The sequence below is a fragment of the Drosophila tropicalis genome, unplaced genomic scaffold (genome assembly GCF_018151085.1).
Source record: "Drosophila tropicalis isolate 14030-0801.00 unplaced genomic scaffold, ASM1815108v1 contig_878, whole genome shotgun sequence".
NCBI classification, from domain to species: domain Eukaryota; kingdom Metazoa; phylum Arthropoda; class Insecta; order Diptera; family Drosophilidae; genus Drosophila; species Drosophila tropicalis.
The window spans coordinates 7360221-7380432 of record NW_027173374.1 but is presented as its reverse complement, the minus strand read 5'-3'; the positions used below and the strand labels follow the sequence as shown (position 1 = coordinate 7380432).

At 37.0% G+C, this 20212-nt stretch overlaps 3 protein-coding genes and 1 long non-coding RNA gene across 4 annotated transcripts; 2 read left to right on the top strand and 2 right to left on the bottom strand.

Moving 5' to 3' along the window:
• Positions 1-1717: 1717 nt before the first annotated feature.
• On the top strand, positions 1718-4289 carry LOC137585206 (adhesion G-protein coupled receptor G2-like). Its single transcript, XM_068300888.1, has 2 exons — positions 1718-3010; positions 3070-4289. Exons 1-2 carry the CDS (start codon positions 1774-1776, stop codon positions 4209-4211), a joined length of 2379 nt encoding a protein of 792 aa, XP_068156989.1. The 5' UTR covers positions 1718-1773; the 3' UTR covers positions 4212-4289.
• Positions 4290-4694: 405 nt separating this feature from the next.
• LOC137585473 (uncharacterized) lies at positions 4695-5629 on the bottom strand. The gene is made up of 2 exons (XM_068301263.1): positions 5510-5629; positions 4695-5440 (listed from the first exon to the last, which is right to left on the bottom strand). Exons 1-2 carry the CDS (start codon positions 5528-5530, stop codon positions 5021-5023), a joined length of 441 nt encoding a protein of 146 aa, XP_068157364.1. The 5' UTR covers positions 5531-5629; the 3' UTR covers positions 4695-5020.
• Positions 5630-13514: 7885 nt separating this feature from the next.
• LOC137584791 (adhesion G-protein coupled receptor G7-like) lies at positions 13515-16381 on the bottom strand. The gene is made up of 2 exons (XM_068300357.1): positions 14940-16381; positions 13515-14872 (listed from the first exon to the last, which is right to left on the bottom strand). Exons 1-2 carry the CDS (start codon positions 16300-16302, stop codon positions 13683-13685), a joined length of 2553 nt encoding a protein of 850 aa, XP_068156458.1. The 5' UTR covers positions 16303-16381; the 3' UTR covers positions 13515-13682.
• A 734-nt stretch (positions 16382-17115) lies between these two features.
• LOC137585529 (uncharacterized) lies at positions 17116-18057 on the top strand. The gene is made up of 3 exons (XR_011033588.1): positions 17116-17255; positions 17314-17529; positions 17610-18057. It is a non-coding gene; the product is annotated as an uncharacterized lncRNA (long non-coding RNA).
• Positions 18058-20212: the final 2155 nt, after the last annotated feature.

The following is a 20212-nucleotide window of genomic DNA, read 5'->3' as shown; positions in this document are numbered from 1 at the left end:
AAAGATAATTAGTTTCAAATATTTTCAATATTTTCAATTGCACAATTCATGTACATACATTTATTGAGGTTTGAAATTTATATTTGAAATTGCTTTCTAAAACTTTCAAAGTTATTGAAAACCCAATTGTGTTTGACAATGAATAATTTATTGGCAACTATTTATTAGCTCTTTGCTAATAGAACGTCTCCTAATTAATAGTTTTTGAAATTCAAAACTGGAACTGTTAAAATTGATGTATCTATCCATGTTTAAAAGTTAGTCGCTTTTTTGACTGGCTTAAAATTTGCATTTAGATTATTTTTTGGCTGAATTATTCCAAGTCTTTGGCTAAGCATATTAAGCTAATCAAATTACTTGGTGACTAAAAATTTAAGTTGGTCATTTATGTGATTATATTTCTCTTTTTGGCAGCCTTAGTTTCAATTTAAAATAACTAGAGACAAGCCTGAAGTCAAACTGCATACCAACTATTGATTTTTATGGACAACACAATGCATGTTGAGCCGGGGGCCATAGAAAATAACAACAAATGCCAAACAAGAGAACAAATATGGTCATTAGAGTACATTTCTCTTTGGTTTAGCTAAATGTTTAACAATGTATGAGATCAACTTTTGATATAGATAATACATTTTGTTGTTTCTAAATATTTAAGTTGTTCAATCTCGAAATCCAATAAGTGATTTGAAGCAAAGTGATTTAGGAGGTGACAGCCGCAAAGTGAGAAGAAGTAGCGCGCGCGAGTCATTCAAGTCTCGAGTGAACTTCAACGAAACAACAACAAAAAAAACTTAATAATAATAAAATAAATAAATACTGAAACAAAAAAGAGGCAACGAAGAAATATCAAGTGATCATTAAGTGATGTTGGTAATTATTCCAGAGCTGATTATTCAGCTTTTATTATTTTCCGTTTGAATAAACGAAAGATTGCAATCTTCAAATGTTTGCTCTGTGACATGCATTCGCTACTGACCGGTTGACGTTCCATCTTGAATAGCTTTCAGCTGACTGTAGTATAAATAGAAACGTCATTTAATGGTATTGCAAGTCTAGTCGGTGAAAATCTAAGAGAAGCTCGGAAGATGAGCTAAATATAGACCTCGATAGCAGTCATAACAAATTCTGTATACCCTTGCCCTTGCTCTCGTTCTCAACTAGCTAGAAACTATTAGAAATTATTACATTCATGATAAAATTGCTAAAGTATTTAGAAAATATCACAAACAAGTGTCATCTGTATCAATATATGTAATATGAAACAATCGTTTCCACATCATAATTTTCAGGCCTAAATAGAGTTAATCTTTAGCATATATATTTGTATATACATAAATGCATTACCTATATAAATAAAAATACCCATTACCAAGTCATGACGAAAAAGAATAACAATGAATTTGCAAGGGTATTGAGCATTACTTTTGCTCTTTGCTGTAAAGACTTAGAAATACCCTGTTTTGACAATTTCTTAAAAGCGAAAACTTTCTAACTCCATTTTCTTGATAATAACCTGTTTTTTCTTAGCATTTTTCTGTTAATTTTATATTTTATATATATATATATATTAAATATGTTTCTCTTGCTTCAATGTGCTGACTGTTCCTCTCTCCTTTTTGTACAGGGCATAAAGACAATTACCATTCAATGCGATGAGATTGAAAAAATTCTTCAAACAGTCAATCGTAGTGCTTACTTGGGTCAACAAGTTGAAACGTAGCTAACATTAAACTCAAATCAAATTAATAAAAAGTTAAGTGTATATAGAAAATGCATGAATTTTTTAATTTTCTTATAATAACTTGTTGTATTCGTGAAATATTTATGCATGTTCGATTAACCGAACTCATGACGACGGAAAGAAGTGTTGGCCTTAAGTTGTTTCCCTCGGATATTCAACCTATAATCGATTCACGCAAATGTTTGGATCTTTGTCACTTGGAATACTGTCATTATTTTCCTTGCTTGCAACAGAATGGAAAATATGCGGATAATCCGACAATTGAATGTAAGCAAAGTTACTGCGAAGCTGAAAATGTTGATCATCTTTACGAAATGAGGACAGAGAATGGAACTACCTTATGGCAAATGCATACCAACCGTATTGAGAGGACTAAAGTTGGTGAAAAAGCTGTATTTCGGGACTTGTGTTTGGACTCAGAGGGATTTCCCAAGAGAAGGCTATGCATGGAGCAATCTGAGTGGCAGCCCCTGGATAATTTAACATGCTATAGGGGCAGCGAATTGAATACACAAGTGAATCATTTGATAAATGAAATTATAGGTGGGCAACATAACCAGGTGGCTGAATTACGGCATGAGTTGAGTCGGTGGCGTGGACAGCTTTCGCTTATTGACGTATTCAATATTGGCAACATGTTTGCCCATCTCATGGATCAGCCTCAGAGGGAAGCCACACTAGGCTCTGAGTTGGTTGGCATTTGCCTCGAGGTAATGGCAAGCAGTTCAAAAGTCTTGAGACTCTCTGCCAAATTGAATGCCACCAATATATTGCTTAGTAAATTTGAAGATTATATGGATACGCTTGCTCCAAAAATGGTTCCTATGGAGAAATGCCCCAGCAATACCACAATGGAAGCTATTCAAAGCGAAGGTAGTGAAGTGGAAAATGTTATCTTTAACCAGCATGGTGTCCATAATCTGATAAGTGGCAATCTCAGTGTTTTCTTTGTTAACCCCCAATATGATAATATCACTGGAATAGCTATTTATTCGGAGAGTTCTCCCGATCTCTATAAGAGCAACAGTGGATTCTGGTATCGCTTCTTGCGATGGAATGAGAGCTTGGAACAGCTGCGTCAAGAAACGAATTTGGAGACAGCAACGTTCATGCCTCAGAAACTTTGGTCGTCCTTGCAAGTGAAAGGTGCAAACTATGTGGTATTTAAAGTCTATTCATATGATAGTCTGTTTGTGGAGACAGCAGAACAACGCAGGCGACGACCTCACAGCAAAATACTATCCATATCCCTACCTGGAATGGAAGGTAAGTAGATTTGGCATTTAAACTAAGTTTTTGTGGAATTAATGGAGTTTACTTGCCAGGTTTGACACTACCCGAGAGATTGCCTTTTCTGCTACGCAATGAGAATCTTCATCAACCTAATGCAGGAGTCATTAGTCCAGGCAGTGGCTGTGGCTATTGGAACTACAAGACTTGGCTAAGTGATGGCGTTACCACCAGTAACCAAGGCAATATGCTGCATGATCCACTTATCGTCTGTTATGCCCATCATTTGACACAATTCTCATTCTTATTGGGTGCCAGCCAAAAGAATGTCAATCTAGGTTCAGAATCTTTACACTATAAGATTTTGGATTATATTACCATAATCGGTTGCTTTCTCTCATTAATTGGTCTCTTGGGCATCTTCGTGATGGCCTCTCTATTCCGGAAATTTCGCGAATCGGCTTCTACCAAAGTACTCCTTCATCTCTGTGCGGCCTTGACCCTTCAAATGTTGCTCTTTGTCATTCTAAATATTGACGAATGGACTCAAAATTTAAGTAATTTTAATGGATGCCTGTTTTTGGGAGCATTGCTGCACTATTCGGTCTTAGTTGTGTTTATCTGGATGCTGATCATAGCATTTTTACAATACCAACGTTATGTAACAGTCTTGGGTGCCCAAAGACCACAGCGTTACATATTGATTAGTTCTTTTGTGGCTTGGATTCTGCCATTTTTGGCTGTACTTTCGTTAGTGCTAGTGTCACCTTCATTATATAAACCCCACGAAAATGGAAGTCTAGTTACCATCTGTTATCCCTCGGGCAAGTATTTGCTTTATTCTGTCATCTTACCCATAATCGTGATAACATTTGCCAATGGCTGGATGGTTGGTTGCATTATCTACAGCATTCATGGAACGGCTAGTCTAAGTGTCAAACGCCAAAGAATTTTCCAAGAACTAAAACTCTTTGTGCTCTTATTTTTTCTATTGGGCTTAACCTGGATCTTTGGCATTTGCAATTATATGCAATTTGGCATAACATTCTCATACCTATTCTGTTTGACGGCCACATTACAGGGCTTCGTCTTATTCATCTATTTCTGTATAATTAACAAAACAAATCGAAAATTGTGGCTGTCTCTTATTGCGGGATCTTCAAAATATTCTCAGAACGGAAATCGTGCAGTTGACTCCATGGAAAGTTCGTTTGTTAAGAATATTAGTCATATTTAGAGAAACTCACTTACTTATGTCAATAATCAAAGTAGATTGCATTTAATAAAAAGCATAATAAACTTATATTCCATGTCAGTATGGCGAAATTATCTATCATCATTTTCAGGAGCAGACTTACCTTGGTTACCATTATGTCTAAAATAATAATTTCAATCCGATTTTCATAATTTTGAATCTAAACTGACTTCTAAACTCTGTTTCACCCTGTGGTTAGCTGGTCACCCTGTTAAGCTACATTCAAAGCTGATCTAAAAGTTCACAATCGTCTTCGTACTAAAAGCTCTTGGTTGGACTTGCAAGTCTTAGTTTATGCTTTAACCCAATGCTAAACTTAGACCACTTGGTGAGCCGCCTTCCGTTCCGTTTTAATTTATATCGTTTCTAATTTATGTAAATGAGAAACTTTAGTTTTTGTTTTTTAATTTTTGGTGAATGTATTTTTTATTTTTTGGTTGTGTTGTGAGCGTGTTGTGTGTCTCATTTTGTTTTTATTGTCAATGATAAGGTCGTAACTGTTTGTTATATTTACTTAATTATATGTATGTATTTGTTAAATATGCCTACGTTAGATTGGCCTTATGATGGTGGTGTGGTCAAGAATTAAAATATCATTAAAATTATATAAGAACCAGTAAGATTAAAACAAATTAACCTCATTTACTGGTTACTGGCCACAGCTGAGAACGGCATTCCAAAAGTCAGAAGCAGCAGCAGCACCAGCAGCAACGGCAACAGAATTTGCCGAACTTGTTTCAACAACTAAAGATGCCGACAGAAACAACGACTAAGGCACAAAACATTCAGTCTCAGCGGCGAATCAAAAGCAGCCTTAGCGGTATGTAAGAACTTCCGGGAACCACATCCTGGCCCTCGGGTAGGAAATTCTGGGCATAGTTCTTTGGTGTCGGCGTGTTTGGTGGCAAGGCGTATTCCAAGTTATTCTGCGAACCGGCAACCACCAGCTGCTGCTGCTGCTGCAGATGTTGCTTGGGCTTGTCTAGTTGCACTTCCGCCTTGCCCTGCTGGGCTATGGCTCGAGGGGAGAACAACGCAAATGTGTTATCCGCCTGCTGGAAACGTTGCAAATGTCCTTGAATAATTCTACGCAGGGCGGCCATAGTTTTGGCACTAGTCTCCATACTAGGTGGGGCATAGTAGTAAGACCGCTTTGGCAAATAATCGCGACTCTGGGTGGCTGCCAGGACAACAGTCAGTAGTGTTAGCAACTAAAAGACAAATTATAGAATTTCCCATTCAGTGATAAATGACTCGACAACAGCAGGCGTAAAACTTACACAAAAGCACGTCCGATACATTATTGAGTGTGATTTTGTCTCGTTGTTGTTGTTTTTTCTTTTTTTTTTGCTTGTCTTTTAGACACAACGCACTAGCACATAGGGTCTCTCGAGTTTCGAATCTTCAACCGCACTCCGGTTCGTTTAACAGAAGACTAAATCGTTATTATTAAGCGTCTTGGCGTTCAGCTCGTCGCCAACCCGTTTCAAGTTCAGGGTCTTGACTTCCTGCATTTACATAAATTTCTATCAGGCCAGAAAAAACATTCTCCACTTTAAAGTTAGACCAGCTTGCTCTGGCTGGCACGTGATTTATGCAAACGTCCCCAAACTCAATGTTCACTATCTACTTCTCGGCAAGCTGTGTTAGGTGAGACTTCAATACCCTTATCAAGGGGTATATACAAAACACTTGTGTCAGCTGGTTAAGATTACTTGCCTTCGAAATGTTCTGTTTTGAGCCAATTAAACTAAAATTTGATATTAATTTACTTTGGTTTCTTTAAACCATTCTTTTCATTCTTTTTCTTTTTATTTCATCTTAAAAAACAATTCTTAAGCTTCATACTCTTAGTAGAGTATATAAATTACGATATATTGAAGCTTAGCTCGTCCCCTGTTTTTTATTTTCGTCAATCCAGTTTAATCGATCAACGAATTCCCACTAACCAAGGCAAGTTAACAAGCCGAACCTGGCTATTTTTCATTCAAAGTGTTGAGATTTCAGTCGATTGTGTGCAGAAAATGATTCGCTCTGAATAGTATGAGGCTTGCTGTGATTTTTTTTTTTCCATGGAGACGGAACGCCAGACAACTTGGCAGTAGTTTACGCCATTATAATTATGTAAATTCATTTTGATTTAGCTGTATAAATCAAGTTTATGAGCGAGCTCATAACATGCACACATAATTAGCATAAGGTTTTCCACCATATAGAGCCGATCTCCAGCACCATCTAACATACATACATATACATATGTCTGTATATAGAGATGTAAATGCATAAAAATGACGACTATGTTTAGTTTTGTATGGGCTGGTTTTGTTTAAACAATGCCTCTATGGAGCGGAGATATATTTATATTGATTTTTAATCGGTGACTCTTTATGTTTGACAATGCTATTTAAAATCATTTCATTGATCATTTGTCTTGTCGTCATTCGATATGCCAGCTTGACAACTATATTGAAAGGGGCCTCTTTTGAATTATAACAATATTCTAAGCCATTTTTTGTCCACTTTGTCTAATGCCATTCAAATGCTAAAGAATTGAAATATTAATAACATACAAAAAGTTTTTATTGATCGTTGATCGTTGGACACACGCATTGTTGATCGATTGAGATTTGTTTTGATCAATTAAATTTGTTGATAATTATGCGATTAGAAACAATCTAAGCCCGCAGTCAGTTCTTGTCTTTTAACAAATATATATACTAAATTGGTTATTATACCGGTTATAATCTTATATTTGTTGCAAATGAGTCATTCAAAGTTTGATTTGATGTCATTTTGTTTTAATTTCTGTTTATTGTTTAAACTGAATATTTATATATTTCTGAAAGGCTTTTGGTCTTTACTATCAAGTAGTCAAAAGAATATATGAAACAGAAGGGATATTGTAGATATAAAAACATAAAAACTGGTTCCAATAATTCATTTGATTTTTGTACAAAACTTTTATCAGCTAAAAATTCAAAAGACTGCAAAATTAAAATATTATTTTGTTGTTTTTAAAATGCAAAATTATGCAATTCAGACCTTTAAAAGATATATTATTTGCTGATGTCTTATAACCTGTCAAAGTTTTACTAGTCTCTGTTACAGTGCCTGTTAAAAGTTGTTTCCCACCAGCAGATAGAAAGATGCTCAAAACTGAGGTAAATACTTAACCTAATTTTCTAAAAAAAAAAAAATTCGCTGTCCTGATGCTCTCCATCACTTTTGAAATTCAACCGCGAACACAATTATCCACTTTCATTCGACCGCGACTAACAAGCAAACGCCCTTGGTCCTACATCCTTTTGCCTTTCACACTCCAGTTTTCGGATGCAGCAGCAGCAGCGACAAAATTATTGCATTGGCATCAATCTCGGCAGATTGGTTTACGTATGGCAGAAGGAAAATTGATGAAAATCAATTGGCATAGCGGAAACGGAAATATTGCCATGACTAGAAGCGGGAAAATGATTTCAGCTGGTGGGGTGGAAATGTGTGTGGCTTAATTTGAATTTCACATGACGCGAAAATGGAGGAGAAATAATAATTTTCAACCCCGTCGATTGTATAAGCATTTCAATTTCAATTTATATGCAAAACTAACTAACTCTGCAGCGACTAGCGCAATGTCTGTATGTGTGTGTGTGTGTGCATGTGTGTGCAACGTAGTTAAAGGATTTGCTAAGCTAAATATGAATCGGTTCTAATTACTATGTAAATTATTTATGGCAATTTGCTTCTCTCATTTTAAGCTCAATAAACGCGGCGCCCTGACCACTAGGACCAGCCATATCCATCCATATTGATGAGGGTCGTTTCCTGCTTAAGTTATGATGAAATGCACACATACAAACAAACAAACACACACATGTAGGGGAAAACATTCCATTATTTCACATGTTAAAACGAAAGCAGTCACCATGAAGCGGTCCATTTGAGTTTTTCTGCTGATGTCCAGCTGTCCATTGAGTACAAAATCCTCTGTCACTGCGGGAGAATAAGAAAACCATTTGGCAAGGAGGGAGAACTTGGTTTTGGGTCTTGGTTTTAGCTGTAATGAGTTTGATGGGCTTTTGATCTAAACCAAATCGAAGGCTAGGATGTTTTATTTTTATTTGATGGCTGAATGGGAAATGAGAATGCATGTAGCAAATTGAGTTATGGCCTTACGGATGGCTCATATTTTATGCATGACAAGGGGCAAACGGATTCCTTTCCAATCGACTAAGCGCACTCACCCAAATAACTAGTCTGCCGTATCTAGTGTCTGTCTTCGTTGTTTTTCTCTCCCTGCTACCAATGAGAAATTTTCTAACCAAAAGAAGACCAAATGGAAAAAATATCAACTTCTTAACCACAAAACTAATTAAAATAGTTGGTTAGTTGAACTCAATTGTTGAACTGACGAAAACGTTTCAACGTCAACAACCAATGGATCTAGCCGTCTCCAAGCAGGCTGCATTCACCGCCCTCCTTTGACATTAATGATGTTACCCAAATGCCCCCTCGGGATTGAAGCCAACCGCCAGACAACATCAGCAGAAAATGGGATGGAGATGAAGATAGAGAGAGAGGGAGACGCAAATTTACCTTTGACCTTCTCTGCCTGGTGAATTATTTATGCTGCTGCCTCCGAGCACTCCCAAATGGCATCTTCACCATTCATAATACTTGTATACCAGAATAAGTAACAATTTCTGCGACTGTGTAAAATTAGAAATGTGAACTGGCAATGCGACTGACATCGCCACTAAGCCCCTTTTCGTGTAGTTGCCAACAGAAAATTTACATATTTAATAAGTTGTTGCACTTTGTCGACGTGATACAGCCAAAAATACGGAAACGTACCTACATAGTCGCATATAATTCAACCATAAACAAATGAAGGCTAAAAATTAAATCTACATAGAGAATTTGAAAGCATCTGCTTATTTAAGAATGGCTGAAAAAAAAGAATTTGACTTACAAAGTAAAGTGCCCTTATCCCAGAAGTTGCTCTTGAAGTACTTGTATTTTGTTGATGAGTTCAAAAAATGACTTCTGTCTGCTGTAAACTAACGAAAATTTGCATAGTGATATTATAAGAACAGGCTTTCCTTACGATTCTGTGAAACTTAAAAGTCCTTTTTGAGAGTACGTATACTGGATAAAGCTGAAATGTATGTTTAAATCGTGTATTTATTAACTAGAGATCATGTCAGAGATAATTTCATTAAGATAAGTTGAAAGTTGTTTGCTCTCTGTCAGGTTGGGAAGAGTACTAAACAGTTTGCTAGAACAAAAAATTATATAGTTTGGGTTAAATTGAATTAAATTGTTATATGCAACGGGGTTCGCTTTCAAACTTTTTACTTTTACATATACTTACATCTGTTTGTGTGTGTGTGTATGTGGGTACCATTGGGCATTTTAGTGCGATGTGGCTTTTAGCGGCTAACTGACTAATGCATACATAAAATATGCAAATTCAGAAGCTGTATCCTATGTAAATATGCTCAACATACATATAAGCATACATGTAAAAGACGACTACCTTTGTCTATTTGTAGGTAATATTAAATTTAAGCTAGAGCGACCCTCCGACAACCCAAAAGTAGGTACATACATTTATTCCCCCTTCGTTCTTGTTGATGACGCTCTTGTGAATTGAGTCACTGTTTATTTTGCTTAGAAGTTTTACGTTTGGAATTGCAAAAGTTATACAGTTGATGTGTAATAAACTTCTATCTAGTGTTTACTCCCTCCCTATAAGTTGGCATCGACATTTGGAAGCATCAGCATCTAGATAGTCATGATATTGATTTATCGTATTATCCTTAAAGTATAATTAAAAACAGTTACTTTTATTTATTTTGTATCTAGTCTAGAAGTCTGTATAGACTATTATTTTATTTCCGTCAGAGAATACAAATGGCAGTTATACTTAAATTTAGTAAATATCAGTTGTAAGTCAACGTATCAAATATGATTTACTCTTCAGCAATGGAAAGGACCCAAAGAGGAATGAGGGAATATAAAATTTTGCACTTGTCTACATTTTTTCACACCAGCCAAGTGTTTGCTTAGCCATGAACGTGGCAAGATAAAGAAGGAAAAAAACGTAAAGAAAAATAAGAAGAAGGGAATTTCTTCTCCCTTTTTTCTTTATTTTTTATTTTTCTACTTTCTTTCCTAGCACAAAAACAATTGGATGTGAAACGTTGATGGAATTTATTCTTAAGTTGAAACAAAGCAGCCGAGAGAGAGAGAGAGAGTGAGCCAAGGACAACAACTAAAATAAACCTAAAAGCCAATTTATGACATTTGAAATGCAATTTAATGAGTAGCTATTCCCCTGGCTAGATTTCTTTTTATCTCTCTGTTCATTTATTTATTGCCACCAACTGTGAGTAATTTAACTGAATAATACAGAGAGAGAGAGAGAGAGAGAGAAACTCTATGAATTGTTACAAAAATTGTTAATAATATTTCAGCATAATGAACACTATTGGTCAGTTTATCTTTTATTATTTTTAGATGTTTATCTTGTTGTAAAAACCTTATTACCCTGATTAATGGGTTGCACTTGCTCCCTACTGCCCTTCTGCATTCGAGAATGCCAGCGAAGGGTGTTCTATTTGTGTGTTCAAGTGCCCTTCAGTTTTTCCATGCTATCTATGTATTTGTTTTTGCGATTGCTCTTCTAAGGATTGGGGAGGCACCAATGCTAACAAACTTGCTACTTAACTCAAATAGCATTTTAAGTAGTACGGACAATCAAAAGATGCATACTTTTGTACCAATTTTTGAATTCAATTGAATCTGATTGCTTTCTGAATTCTGACTTATCATAGAATAAACTAAAATATTAAAGCTTAAAGTTAACTTAAGCAATTTGGTAAATAAAGTGTATGCTTCATAACTAAACTAATTTGGCAACCATATTTTAGCGACACCTTTGTGGAAATGCAGAGCTAAAAATATATAAAGCATATCTTTTGAAAATCATGGGCTTTGGGCGACGGTAAAGACAATCACTTTATTTGTCGTTTATTGTTTGTTGTTGTTCTCTCTTCCGGAGGCCGCTTCACTTCCGCTTGAGTACCGTTCAAATGTATGGAATGCCGCAAACTGTTTGCTTTCTTATCTCACACATCGTGGAGTCTATGTCCGCCCGTATGCCTTTGACCAGGCATACAACTAGTCGTATACGTAATGTGTGCCACTCGTAAGCCCGTAACGTAAGCAAATGCAGGCGGGGCATAGCATCAAAATGACTATGAGAACGTCGCATGCGCATTAGCCCGACATCCATGTCCAGGTTCTCTTTCTTTGCTCTCTTAACACTTATTACTTTTTATTGAAGCAGGTGGCAAATTAAAGTTGCTTCGTTGATGATGAACTTGGCAACACGGGCAAGTGTTGCAATATCAGACGTGAGGAACACATTGTCATTGGGGTACAATTCTGTCAAATGCTGAGCTGTCAAATCAGAATATCTGCTGTAATTGGACCGAAATGCTCTGAGGAAGCCTGAGAAAGCAAGAAACTGGAGCGAAAGTACAGGTGAAGTAGCTAAATAAAAGTAAATTCCAGCCAAATAATTTCCGTCATAAAATTAGGAATTTTCTCACAACTTCTATCAAGTTGAGGCTAATATTTCACGCTCCCTCGAAAACTCAAATAAATGTAACTTGAGTAGCCAACTCTTTAAGGGACTCACACTCAGCACACAAGAACCAGCATTGATTGCTCTAATTAAGCGCAAATTACTGATTGCCATGAAATCGTTAATTCTGCTCAATGGGAGTGTTGATGCTGCAAAACTAACCGGTCAAGGTGAGCACATGTAATGGTTAATGGTTGCCATGGAAATTAAATAAGCTGAGTCTCATCAGACTATCAGCCTGCTCAGACGTGGCTGAGAAGGCACGGGTGTTAAGTATGGTTCATTGTTGCCCCAAAATGAAATGAAATGAAATTAAATGGTAAAAATAAATTCGCCTTGAACCTGTATAAGAAAAGTTAGTTGACTCTTCTTTTGGCATTTTACTGTTTCTCTGCTAATTTAATTTGTTTGGCCTGCAATTCATTTGCCGAGTCGTTGACTTTTAATGCACATACATCTAAGGCATTGTTTGTTTGCCTTCTTGTTGCCAGCATTTTGCTTGACTTGGTTTACATATTGCCCTTAGCCATAGCCTTTAACATTGACGTCAACTGCCTGAGGCAGTTCCCCTTTGTTTTTTGGCTGTTGGCCCTTGGCCCCTGTGTTGACATTGTTTGTGGCTCGAAATATTTTAAAATTTATTTCAAGTTTAGCCTGATTTGCAATGTTGCTGTATTTTTGTGGTATTGTTACGGGGTCTCTTAAAGCGTGAAAACATTTTACACATGCCCTGAAATGTGCATTAAAAGTGATTACATTTATCCAGCAGATACATCAATCAGCATCAGACGGTTAATCAAATAGAAAGCATTATCAATTTCAATTATTAAAATCTAATTCCCTTTGCCTATTAATATGGCGGCAAATATTCAATACACTTGGAAGTCTACATAGCCATTTCAAGGGCAAATATCGGCAATGTTTGTGTTAAAATATGTACACACAAATCTTAAGGTATAGCACATGGCCCCATGCCACAAACATTGAGACAAATGTAAGTATAAAGAGCTCCCTTTACAGCTTTCAGGTGACCAAAGGCCATTCATTTTCCAAAACAGTTAAGCGACTGACGGCGATTTGTTTAGACAATAAATATCAAAGGCCCAGTCTGAGAAGTGTCGAAATTGCTCACAGCTGCTGGCGGTAAAGTCGTTATTTTTGGTCAATGAAAACTTTCACACCCTCCTCCTTCATATCATCAAAATATTTATAACACAAACACACTGGGCGCCGTATCTCATAAATTTGCAGGCAATCAATCGGCCAATGCTCTTGAATTGTTTTAAACTAAAATTCAAGATATTTACAGATACACATCTGTTTTTTAAAAATAGAAATATTAAATCAGATAAACTAGAGCTACGATTTTTAATTGATTGAAGTGATAAAGGCAAGGCTAACAAGAGCACAAATAAAAATCTTAAAATCTAGCTTCCTGTTTATTATTATAAGTACCTAACTTTTAGGGAAATAAACTGTTAACTAAATCATTGATTTTCGTTTATATTCAGTGGATTATTTGTCACTTGTTACCACTGTGCAAATGGGCACACCTTTAACATCGATAGCTGGCTCAACTCGCAAGGGGGAGACTTAAATACGTATAGCATACATTTCAGAGCAAAAAGGTTGTAAAGTTTTACTGAAGCTTTGGCATTGTTTATTTTAAGGTTGTAACAGTTGAGTACCTATAGTAACTAGAAATAATGTTATAAATTAAATGAATGATTCATATGCTGGTGAATGATTTGTTCGCTGGAAAAATGAAATACTCAAACCATAAAGAACAAAAGTGGGTGTGCAAATTAATGTGGCAATCTGTTCGAGTAGTTGGTCGACGAGGTGGTCATCGATTGCAGCTCTGTGGTGCGTCTCTCCACGTCCATGAACTTCTTTGTAGGCCATATAAGACCCACCCATGCACGACGATTCTCTTTATCGAGTATCACAAAGTAAATAAATAAGACAAAGCCCTGCATGGTGGCAGTGAGACAGAATAGGTAGGAGAATACGACGCCAGCCTGCATAAAAGCAAATATGCCAAATATCCAGGTAAGGCCAAGTAAGAAGAACAGTAGAACTGACAGACGTATCTGCTTGATAACCATTTTCCTTTCATTCTTGTGAATACTCTGGCTGAGTGAGTGTGAGATGCTAAAGAACACATAGACAAAGATCGCCAAATTGGCTATCGTAACGAGAGTAACTGGCAGCACCACCCCAAAAGTAAGACCATAGCCAGAAGGATAACAGATGCCTGTGTCCGTAGCCAATTGGCTTTCCGTCGGCAAGTATGAATTGGGATCGATAAAGGCCACCAAAAGAGTGGGCAGTAATGGCAGTGACCAGGCAACAATTGCAGATTTAAGTATATAATGGCGTGGCCTCTCAATGCCAATTACTGTGACATAACGTTGAAACTGCAAAAATGCTATGATCAGCATCCAACTGAAAAGCACAAGGATGGAATATTGCAAGGCCGCTCCTAAGGCCACACAACGCAGACTATCTCCATCGGCGACCAACTGTTCGGATATATCGTCCGTATTGAGGAAGACAAAGAGGATCATTTGCAAAGTCAATGCCAAACAAAGATGTAGCAGAACCTTGGTAGAGGCCTGATTACGCCAACTTTTGAAAACAGCCGCCGTGAGGAATATGCCGATTAAGCCAAACAAGGATATACAGCAGCCAACAATGGAGATAATATCCAGAACACGTTCGTTGAGTGGAGTGACCAAGACCTCCTCGCCCAAGTCATTCGTCCTGTAGCTGCCTCCCACAAGAAACGAGAATTGCGTGAGATGACGTGTTTGACAAAGAATAACAGGATCACGCAGCATGTCATTGTTTTCGCTAGAGATTATTCCATCGCTTAACCAAGTCTGGTAGTTCCAATAACCGCAGCCACTGCCCAAACTGATGGCTCTGGCATCGGGCTGACGATGATTTTCATTGCGTAACAAAAATGGCAATTCATGTGGCAAAGTTGAAGCTATCAAAAGGAAAAAAGAATAAAATGTTAGCTTCTACAAAGAAATAATTTCCCATAATTTGCTCACCATCGTAACCAGGTATTGATATAGATAACACTTTGCTGCGTGGACGCCGATTTCTCTGCTCTGACATCTCCACAAACAGACCATCATGGGCATAAACCTTAAACACCAAATAGACGGCACCACTTAGCTTCAAGGATGTCCAAAGATTTTGCGGCACAAATGTAGCTGCCTCCAAATTAGAGTCTCGTCTGAGTTTGTTCAAGTCTTCAGTTGAGTGCAAAAAACGATACCAGAAGCCACTTTTGGATTCTTTCAACTCTTCAGAAGGCTTGGAATAAATGGCTATGCCTGTTATATCCTTACATTCCGGATTTACAAAGAGCACACTAAGATTACTTGTTATCAGTGCCTGAACGCCAATTTCTGAAAAATTTACAGTTTCCACTCCACTAGCTGCCGCGGCGCTGTCGTTTTTGGCGGCATCCTCAACTATTTTGCCACAGTTCTCGCTCGGTACCATTTGCTGTGGCAAGTCGTCCATGTAGCTCTCAAATTTACTTAATAAATTGTTGGTTGCATTCAGCTGGGCAGATAAACGCAATACTTGTGCATCACTTGACATGATGTCCTTACAAACGCTAACCAAATCCGTGCTGACAGCTGCATCCTTGTCGGCATCCATTAGAGAGGAAAATAGCTGACCGGTTAGATGTATATCAGCCGGCAGAACAGTTCTATCCGATTGCCTGAACATATCTCTCATGGTGGCTGTCATCTGGCGACGGCTCTGGGTATCTTTCGGACGCCGCCTTCCTTCCAGAATGTCATCGTGCAAAGTGTTTAACTCGGTACTAATTGTCCGTTCTCTTATACGACGTAGACACACAACACTTTGCCACTGATCTGTGGATTCCCACTGAGCTCTGTGTTTCTTGAGTTGACATTTTCTTGTTACTGGTAATCCATTCCGTAGCAAGCACACATCATGGAGCGTAGCTTCCTCTCCTATTCTGGCACGCTTCCACCTATTTTCATGTGGCGTCTGATCATGATTTCGGGTAATATAGTCGTGAGTAAACCGTTCCGATTCGCAGTATGTTGAATTGCAATAGACCAAACCGCTGTTGTCTTGACCAAAGTCATCTACGTTGCAACTTGTCGGTATATAAGCACCGTGTCTTAGCTCACAAAGGAGTGTATCTGCTGAGCAAGGATAGTTGACCCGGCTTCTCTTCGTTATGTGGTCATCTTCAACCATTGGTATTTCTGTGCTGCTGGATGTGAAATCTCTCATATACGAACCCATTTTTGTTGACCTTTGGCTTCTATGAAATTCATGTAAAAGTCCCTTCAGATCATTAGCCTCCAACTGCAAGGGCAAGGCTAAAGCCAACAGAAGCCCCAAAGTCAATAGTAATTTCATTATCTATGACTCAGGGGTTTTTTTTCTCTGTTTTGTTTATTATTTATTTATGAGTTTCTCAAGATATTCGTATGTCCGAATCACTACGTGGATCGCGATCAACTGTCGGGCAATCGTTAAAAAACAGTCTCATTCCCAATATACCTGAAGCCGACCGCGAGCACGAGCACTTATCAAGCATTTTTCCAATGTGCTCGGACTTTTGGTGAGTTCTTGGTAATCTGAACATTACTAATGCCCCACTATCTCAGTTCGCCGATAACGCACCTACTGAGGTTCGAATTTGTTAAGATATTCGAATTGTTTGCCCGATCATTAGCACAAGCTTGGCAAGTCTTTTTGGACTTTGACGACATTGACTAGAGTAGTATTAGCTTGACGCCCATTAAACCGTGACGTCGCATTTCATGCCTCCTCAACATTTCATTACTTTGCCCCTTTACCTCCAAGATGTGTCTACAACAAGTACGATCATTACACTCAGCAAAAAGAAACGGGAAAACTGATTCATAAAGGGCAAAGAACTTGGTAAAACTGGTTAGATTAACTTAAGCACTTTCTATAACTTAACTAAACATACTTACATTTTCACTTATTCATATTTTAAAAATGCACTCGTAATCATTTTTGGATTTTGGTCTTGTTTTTCAGAGTGCACACAAACGTGTAGTAAACAGAAATGATTCATGAAATACGTCATAACAATTGCATTTTTATTTCAAGTTTACTGATTTTATAGCTTTCTTCCTCTGACTGATAACAAATTATTTATGATAATCCCAGTGTAAATTCCACAAACAAGTTCCCATTAATTTGAACGTCTGTGACTTTTTGGTTTTAAATTAAATTAAATAAAATTTAGAAGAAATTTCCATCTATTTGGATAGATTTTAAGTTCATTGAACGCATTCAAAACAAAATGATTACTCTAAAGAGATATACCATGGATTTTAGTGAGTACTTTCCAGTTTTCGTTTCAGAGATAGTACACTTTATTTTTTTTTTGGATAGGTGCTCGTATAGCACCGGGCCGTCCTTTCTTACTGCGACCAAATGGCAAAGTAGCGCTCGCAAATGCACTTTTGTTATCTGGAATATGTGGGACGGTTATGTGTCACGTAGATAATTTTTACTTTCCTTTGCTGAGTTTCGATGACAAGAAAACCCAATATCCGTTGAAGACGGTTATTGGTAAGGCTGCGAAAATTGTGTTTTATGTGAACGGCGGTGAGAGACTGAGTTTAAGATAGTCAGAGACTTTCTAAAGCCTGTGACGGGGAAAACTCAATCAACTTTCGTTTTTCCAGAGGATGCTGTAGTTAAACTGTATGGAGTAATTTATGCCGTTGGTTCGTATGATTACTCCTCGACAAATGTTCAATATCATTTGGATAGATGTGATTCTTATTTGGAATCCATGGCTGACTGTAGCAGCGATGATGATGATGAATTTGAGGACGATGATGATGACGATGACGGTGACGATGTGTAAAAGAAAATTTCAATTTCAAAATTTATTCTCTTGTACTAAACACAAAAACGCAACAACACGGAAGGCACGTCGAATTGAGGCTTTATTGAACACGTTGACACGTTTCGGATTATCAGCGAAATCGACATTGGCAACAACACAGAAAAAGCCAGCCTAAAAGTTGATTGAGTCTGCACGCATTCAATCAAATGTGTCACAACTCAATATTTTTACTTTTCCTCTATTTTGTGACATGATGTTAAACGTGATAGAACGATATACATACCCACATACATACATATCATATATGTATACTAGCAATATTTTAGCACATGTGTCTCATAGAAATGGATATACGCAATCGTTCATCTTGTGAATTAATTCTAAACTCAATGTGTCACAATCAAATACAACCAGTTTTTTGAGATACAACATTAATTAAGATTATAGTTGATAGGTATTAAATAGAGCATATAGTTGGAATGTTATGCAAATCAGATTAAGGGATAAACTAACAGCAAAAAGTTTGCTTTTTTCTAGTGGAAAGTTAGTTGAGTCTTAAATTGAACTGACGAGCAATGAGCCGTGTCGTCGTTTACTCGCATTTAACGACTCTTTAAGTCTTTGCCATCGCCACGCACGCATCGTTAATATTGAGCACATATTATATTTGTTCAATAAAAATTGGAAAAAAAGTTTCACGTTGACTTTTAAGCACTTAAACGGCTCGTTTACGCCCATGGGCGTAGACATTCTCAGTTCAAAAAAGGACAAAAGCATCAAAATGATTGACAAAATCAACTGTCTGTTAAAATGTTTTATTAAATGAATTAAAATTAAATTATTTTCTATACTCTTCGTTATTCTCTTTGTCAAATCAATTGTCTAACTAAATTAGTTTGCTTTTGTTTAGCAAATTAGAGAGTCTGTCTAGCCATTCTCTATTAAAACTCACATGCAAAATAATGGAATATTTAAAGCTGTTGCTCCTCCGATGGAGACCATTAAGCTTATGGGATGCCATTCTTCATTTAGCTGGTTTTGCGCTTACAATGTTTTTATTTTTTTTAATTTTTTTTTTTTTTTTTTGCCAGATTTGGTTGGTATTTGTTACGAGGCGAACCACATGGACCGCATGGTAAAACATTAACATCTCCTTTCCACCTCTGACCTGTCAATTGCAGCAAAAACAAATTCGTTTTGGCTTGCGGGGCTAAGTTAAATTACATTTTTTGTTTCCCAAAAAATTCCTACTGTTTCAATTTATACCTCTTAGTCCAAAAACCCGAGAGAAAGGTATATCATTTTTTGGAAATATATGCCACAAATTAATGTAGGCATTAGCTACATACATAAGATTAGTTTAACTTTTAAACAAATTTGAGAAAATTCATTTTACCCATATCAAAGTTTAAACTTTCCATTTCGTTGGTATCTCCAAGTCGACTTTTTGTTCCTGCTGAAAAAATGTGCCTCCTTTTTGGTTCTTCTTTTAGGGCCAGACAACAGGTTGCTGGGATTTAAAAGAATTAGGTACTATATTACACATACAGTGGGCCAGTTTGCTAGAAAACTCATTTCAATGGGAATGTCTACTCAGTTTGCATTGGTTTTTATTTATACAAAAAATTGTAGCCTCAATAACTTTTAACTGAATATCTGTGTAATTTCTTGAGATTTATTAATCACATTTCAATAATTGAACATTTGGCCCACTGTATTGTATATTGGTAGGTGAAGAAGCTTACCTTAATTTTATCATATATGGAAAAAAAATAAATTTGTATAGGGTGCCTGCAGCTAATAAATAAAAATATTGGTAAAATCAACCCTAACAGACAATTTTTTGTAAAGTTTTTAAATGTTTTTGTCTAATTTTTTGGCGTCTTAAAAGCATTTGGTAATTGTCTAATTTCAAGTCACCCTGTTTAACAGCCAGATTATGTTCGCATGGATTTCAAAATTAGTGTATGTGTGGGTGTGGGTAAGAGTATGTTTCTTTCATGATTTTATACAATTACCTTAGCAACAGATACAATGTCTGTGTGTGTGTGTGTGTGTGTGTGTATGTTGAGAAGGAACAGCGCGAACTTTGACACAAGTGAGCCAGACACAGAGCACACATGTGTCACGAGGATCTGGATCTAGCCCTGGCCCTGCTATAAGTATGTATATGGGATGTATGCATGTGGACGTGCTGGGTGTCCCTCTTTTTTCCTTTTTTTTTTTTTGTACAGTTGTGCAAAGTTTAAGCAGTTTAATTCAATTACCACGTCTGCTGCTCCTGCTTCTTTCTTTGCCGACAACACGTAATTGAATTTGAGGAGTATGGAATGTAGGCCCCATCAACAGTTACTCCATAAACACCGATAAATAATGCCGTTTGGCTTTCCGTATCATTTGCATAGGCTCAGTATAACATTCAATTGGAATCAACTG